This window comes from Poecilia latipinna, unplaced genomic scaffold (genome assembly GCF_001443285.1).
Source record: "Poecilia latipinna isolate Pla-1442-1.1 unplaced genomic scaffold, P_latipinna-1.0 Scaffold2080, whole genome shotgun sequence".
Lineage (NCBI taxonomy): Eukaryota > Metazoa > Chordata > Actinopteri > Cyprinodontiformes > Poeciliidae > Poecilia > Poecilia latipinna.
Genome location: NW_015114696.1, coordinates 131,160 through 137,107, shown reverse-complemented (window position 1 = coordinate 137,107; position 5,948 = coordinate 131,160). Strand labels below are relative to the sequence as shown.

The following is a 5,948-nucleotide window of genomic DNA, read 5'->3' as shown; positions in this document are numbered from 1 at the left end:
AAAAAAATCAGATTCGACAAAAAATCGGATTTGGGTCACTTCAGGCTGCAGTGTGAACGCACCCTAAATTTTGTCACACCCTCATCAAAGCCAAAGCCTGCAGTTCATGTATTGGAGAAATAATTAAATGTTCATGACATTTGAGGATATTTTTAAATGTTTTTTGTGGATTCCTTTATGCGGCCCAGACTCTGCCTCCAGCGGGCCCTGGGTAAATTGAGTTTGAGACCCCTGTATTAGAGTGAAGTCCTAATGGGGAACACGCTAAGAGTAAACACATTAAGAGGGAACACGTTGGAGGGAACATATTGAAGGGAACTCATCATAGTTCTGACCACCATCGATGGGTTTTTACCAGGAACTCGTCTCTGATGAAGAACTTTGCTCGGGTCACTTTGGGGTCTTCGCCAACATCTGGAACAGCTGGGAAACAGACATGGATGTTAGGAAGCGTTCCATGTTGCTCACATGTCCATCAGCACACGCGTGTCCACTCTTACAGTCAGGAGGAACCTGGTAGTTGGTATACTCTGGGAAATAATCTTCCAGCTTGGACTTCCCGGCCAAGATCTTGTCAGCCAGGACGTCCTGTTTGTTGAGGAACAGAATCACAGAGATGGTCTTCAGGAACCTGCAGCCAATCACAGAGCACATGAAGGTTAACACGGCCAATCACAGCTTAGATAGCTGAGGCAGCTGTTCAGAACCACCAGCACCTGTTGGTCCAGATGGACCTGAACAGGTCCAGGGACTCTCTGAGACGGTTGGTGGAGTTGTCCTCCCTGATGACCATGTTGTAGCTGCTGCTGGCCGCTACGAAGATGATGGCCGTCACATCTGAGGGAATCAAACCGGGCTGAGTTCTGCTGGCACTTGGTCCCTGATTAATGCTGCTGCTCTTACCATTGAAGCACTGGATCCACTTCCTGCGCTCATCCCGCTGACCTCCTACATCAAACATACTGAGACACACACACACACCTTTCATTTCCTGCTCAGAACATGGTGGTTCTGACCTCAGATCCAGAACTTACTGGAAGTTGACTTTGTCCACCTGAAACCTGGTCTCAAAAATCCCAGATGTCAGCACCCTGCAGCGCAGCAAGTCCTGCAGAAGAAGAAGAGTGAGGCGGAGCCACAGTGGAAACTTCAGCCTGATTGGCTGGTCTCTGACCTGGTCAGTAGGTGTGTAGTCCGTCTTCCTGACAGAGTCCAACCGGTCCAGGAAGCTGGAACCCAGAACACATGAGGATCAGTAAAAGGCTTTAAAGATGTCTCCTAAACACCTGTGACATCACAGTGTGGGAGGGGCTTAATGCGCAAGGTCCTTACTACTTGGCGCAGTCGATCAGCTGGTATTCATTGGAGCGTTCAAAGCATGCCTTGATGCCGTCGTCCTCCCACAGTTTCTGGGTATGCTCGAAGAAGTCCTGCCAGAGAGAGAGCTGTGAGCGCCCCCTGCATGCTGCAGAGGGACACAGCAGCACCTGGTTCAGAGGTGGTCTTGATGAGTCACCCTGGTCTTCCTGACCATCGGATGCTCTGGTGACTGACTGCTTACTCCATTCTGGGGACGCCAGTGGGGAAACTTCTTGTAGTTCTGATCTATTCATCCCTTCAACCTTCTAAACCAGAGCCTTGCTTATTGGACCTTTGAGTCTCATTTTCTACCAGGACCTTATTTCTAACCAACTCACCTTTGGTGGAACCAAGTAGGACCAGACTGTCTTTATGACCTCCTGTTGGTACCAAAGATCCCAGTTAAACCCGGTCTGTTCTGTCTCAACCACACTGATTCATGCTTGAATGCCAGAGTTCTCCATCTGGACGGTTCTCAGCCCAGCCTGGACCGTCTCCAGATGTTGGTCAGAAGAAACATAGTGACAAGATTGTGACCCGATCGCAGGAAAGATCGACGGAGAATGAAGAAAACAGACAGAGAATGAAGGTCTCTGTCTTGAAGAGCCTGAAGACCAGCTTTGCCAATCTGGGCTGCCTCTAAATGACAAGTGCCACAAGGTCCATGGGTATGATGGGTCAGCGATACGCAAATATAAACGGCCCAGAGGTTCTAGAGGAGAATGTCTTCTCCTATAACAGCTGGGTCTGCGTGAAGGCTCCTGATTGGATGGCAGCAACAACAGTGTGAGAAGCATAGTGTCTCATGAACCAATCAGCAGACCATAAAGGAAGAGTGAACACTTGTTTGGTGAGTGAGGTCCTTGGAGACGAGCTGTTTGGATAATGAGGCCTCAGGCGACTCTCAGCTGTGTGCGTCTCCGGTGAACTGGTTACATCATGTCATTACCGTCATTACAACAAACAAGCAGGTCTCCTGGTACAGCCTGAAGCACTTCAACACGTCTACCTGTCCAGGACGGGGTGTCACCTGTCTGTGTGTGTGTGTGTGTCTGTTTCCTCTTAGGTCTCCTTTGTTGCTGCAGGGAATATTAACAGAAACTTTCAATGTTTCCACTGGAGCAGGAAACAACTCAAACACTGTTAACCTAAACCATCAGAACCAAACAATCCGACCCAAACAAAGTAGTGGACCTGGTTCTGAGGGGAAGTAGAGGTTCTGCTGATCAAAGATCAATAACCCGCTCAGACCCTCCAACCTGCCGCCTCTGCTGCAGACACACCTGAGTGACATCACAGCTCACATGACTCACCTGTGAAGGTGTGGTTTTACCTCTGTGTACTCGAAGTCTGAAAGCGGAGCGATGCTCTTGATGTAGTCCACCCTGAACTGGTTGCCAGGGTTACCCAGAGGGACGGGCGGAGTCAACGCACTCATGGCCGACACGATGGTCTGAAAAAAAGACAGAAGCTGATTGGCCAATGGAGCCGACGGTCAGGACAAGGGTGGAGACATGTCCACCTGAGGACCAGGTCCTGGTGGAGCCAGGACACCGTCATGACCCTGATGACCTTCATGACCCTGTGCTCCAGTCAGACTCACCACAATGGCGTCCTTCACGTTCTTCCTGATGTCCTGGATCTTCTGCTGCTTCTCTCTGGGGACAAACCAGAGGTCATGACAACGGGTTTGGTCTAGACCCGGTTCCCACAAACCCAGACTCACTCAGCGTTGAAACCGTCCACATGTAGAATCCTCATCTGCTTCACGATGGTGCTTTTACCTGATTCTCCTGCACCTGCACAACCACAGAGAGGACAGGTGGACAGAGAGGAAGACAGACAGAGGGACCAATGGGGCGGAGAGGACAGAGGAGAACAAATGAAGCCTGGCCTGTTGAGATCACGACAGGTGGACAGAGACAGTTGGACACTTGGATGGACAGACAGGTAGACAGACAGACGGGTGGACAGACGGACAGACGGGTGGACAGACAGACGGACAGACGGGTGTGTCACCCAGCAGCAGCAGGCGGTGTGTTGCTTTGTATGCTTGTCTCTCCTTCTGCAGCTGCTTCTCAATCTTCTTGTTCGCTTCTCTTTTGGCCTTTTCGTCGAGTCGTTCTTCGTCCGTCTTCCCGCCTAAACACCCCATCTCTACTGGAACCACTGGAACCAGAACCGGGCCAGAGATGAGACCGGTCAGGATGGGAGTCCAGTAGGACCAGAACCAGCCATCAGTTCAGCACATTAAAGCAGTCAGAGACCCAGTAGAACCATTTGGACTCTGCTATGGTTCTGACCCGTTTGGGACATCAGAACCTTCCAGCTGGAAATGGGTCACAACAGAATCTAAATAGACCCAGTACGGAGGGGCTGTGGTCCCAGTGGACTTACCTGTAGCTGCTGGGAATCAGCGACCCGTCTAGCCTTCAGGTCCGGTTCTGCTCGTCCATCCAAGTCCACAGAGACGGGTCACAGAAGCAGTGGCAGCATGGTCTGATCTGCAGTCCGGTCCGGTTCAGAGAGGAGCTGCTGCAGGTTGTGTGATGTTTGCTGAGTGAAACACCTGAGCAGCTCCGCCTCGCCCTGACGGCGCCTCATTAGTCGTCTTCTTCTTCTGCTCTTTGGGGATTTGTCTGTTTGGCTCTGAGCTGCTTGACGACCAGCAGCAGAATCACAAACAGCTTTGGACCTGCTTCAGGGGATGGTGCGTCCCGCTGCGTCCCGCTGCGTCCCGCTGCGTCCCGCTGCGTCCCGCTGCGTCCTCATGTCCTGCACAGGTCACCAGCAGGTTCCTGAGCCACGGAGACATGCAGGACAGCAGCTGCTGAGGACAACAGCTGGACATCCCCGCTGTCCACAGCATGTCCTGTGGGTTCTGATGAAAACCGGTCCGGTTTGGTTCTGCCAGGTCAGCCTGCGGTGCTACTGCTGCCCCCTGCTGCCAGGGTGTTGGTACAGCCCAATAGAGGCTCCTCTCCGCTGCAGAGACCAGCTCTCCCTCTGGTGGTCGACTGTAGCCACTACGCCATGCATCACCACGGCAACCAGGATCAGCACCACGGCAACCAACATCACCATGGAAACAGACACCAGCATCAACATCACGCAGTATTTAGTTTCAGTCTTTAATTATTTGGATCAGAAGAGAAAATTAATCAGAAACAAAAAGATCCAAGAGGCCTTCCTCCTCTTCCTCCTCTTCACTCAGAACCCAAAACGTCTGAGGTTCTCCTCCAGTCGATGGCGGCTTCTTCAGTGGTTGGATGAATGTGGTGTCCTCAGCTGGTCAGAGTCCAGATTCTTCAACCTGAGGAGAAAGAGACTGAAGATCTGAACACAGGTAACCCAAAATCCCGACCCACCAGAACCAGAACCCACAGCTCATATCAACCCAATGTGTTCTGGACCTCTGAGGAGAACCTCTAACCCAGTGGGGCCCAAAGTGGGTCCTGGAGGCCCGGCATCCTGCATGGTTTAACTCACCTGCATCCAATGACGGCTCATTAGAAGAACATCGACCTGCTGAGGAGGAAGTCGCCTCCAGCAGGGAGGAACTGAAACATGCAGGATGTCGGGCCTCCAGAACCGGCTGTGGAACCCACTGCTCTAACCTCTCCATGCAAGCAGACTTTAGTCAGAACCCGGCTTGCATATAGAACCCGGTTCATTTCTGTTGGTCTCCACCGTAGCTCCAGCACCGTAGGACCCGACATGGGGTCCACTCCAAACATCACAACCCACGGTTCTACTCCGGCCCAGCGGATCATGTGGTTGCAGCAGGGTGAACTGGACCAGAACCCATCAGACTCACTTCTTCAGATGTTCCTGACAGAACGAACTGAGCTGCTCCATCTCAGAGTGGAAGAATGTCTGCAGGACAAACAGGAAGTGGTCATCAGTGGGACACAACCAGTCACACCAGTTCAGAACCAGCAACCTGTCTCATACCAGAATCTCAGAATCCATGGAGTTCAGACTGATGGAGTTCTCTTCCAGTTGCTTCAGATGATCCGTTACACTGCTTTCAAACCGCTGCAGCAACGACAACCTGAACACACAAAAGGTAATTTTATTTATATAGCACATTTTCAGCAACAAGGCAACACAAAGTGCTTTACAGGAATTAAAAGGAAATACAAACAAAATAACAAACCAAAGGAAAGAGCAAAAGAAGAAAAAAAATCTAATGTTGATCTAAAGTATGTAAACTCGGTGATCCTGTTCAGGGTTCCTCAGTATCCTCTGGTCTAATTCCTTTTCTGGGTTGGGAGAACAGGAGTCTAAAAAAGTAGTCTCGATCCAAAAGCGTCTCTGGGCTTCTGGTCTCTGCATCGAAATAGTGAGTAGTCTACAGTTTCTGATAAGATAAAGAGTGACTAATCTAATTCCTTTTCTGGCTTAAAAGTGAGTACTCCACAGTTTCTAACTAAATAAAATAAAAAGAGGAAAAGACACATTAGGGCAAATGGCAACATTCAGACAAAACAAAGGGCAAAACAAAGACATGAGTGAAGGCGGTGACATCACAGGGCCATGAAACCACGTTGCTCAGCCTCAGAAGTCCAATAGGATGTTGTTATCAA

At 50.6% G+C, this 5,948-nt stretch overlaps 2 protein-coding genes across 6 annotated transcripts in view; both read right to left on the bottom strand.

The window, feature by feature from the left end:
• The window catches only part of gnal (guanine nucleotide binding protein (G protein), alpha activating activity polypeptide, olfactory type), a 14,139-nt gene extending 10,060 nt beyond the window's left edge, over nt 1-4,079 (bottom strand). The window contains exons 1-12 of the mRNA XM_015016947.1: nt 3,757-4,079; nt 3,379-3,540; nt 3,086-3,158; nt 2,963-3,017; nt 2,693-2,812; nt 1,333-1,430; nt 1,175-1,229; nt 1,035-1,108; nt 904-962; nt 717-837; nt 501-631; nt 356-423 (exon numbers count right to left, since the gene is read on the bottom strand). Of these exons, the coding sequence (XP_014872433.1) occupies nt 356-423; nt 501-631; nt 717-837; nt 904-962; nt 1,035-1,108; nt 1,175-1,229; nt 1,333-1,430; nt 2,693-2,812; nt 2,963-3,017; nt 3,086-3,158; nt 3,379-3,514 (990 nt within the window). The 5' untranslated portion in view covers nt 3,515-3,540; nt 3,757-4,079. The remainder of the gene's footprint in view (nt 1-355; nt 424-500; nt 632-716; nt 838-903; nt 963-1,034; nt 1,109-1,174; nt 1,230-1,332; nt 1,431-2,692; nt 2,813-2,962; nt 3,018-3,085; nt 3,159-3,378; nt 3,541-3,756) is intronic.
• Nucleotides 4,080-4,476: 397 nt separating this feature from the next.
• sycp2l (synaptonemal complex protein 2-like) overlaps nt 4,477-5,948 on the bottom strand; it is a 35,351-nt gene continuing 33,879 nt past the window's right edge. For all 5 annotated transcript variants that reach the window (XM_015016941.1, XM_015016939.1, XM_015016943.1 and 2 more), the window contains exons 23-25: nt 5,314-5,413; nt 5,177-5,235; nt 4,477-4,672 (exon numbers count right to left, since the gene is read on the bottom strand). In XM_015016941.1, coding sequence (XP_014872427.1) covers nt 4,618-4,672; nt 5,177-5,235; nt 5,314-5,413 — 214 coding nt within the window. In that variant the 3' untranslated portion in view covers nt 4,477-4,617. The remainder of the gene's footprint in view (nt 4,673-5,176; nt 5,236-5,313; nt 5,414-5,948) is intronic.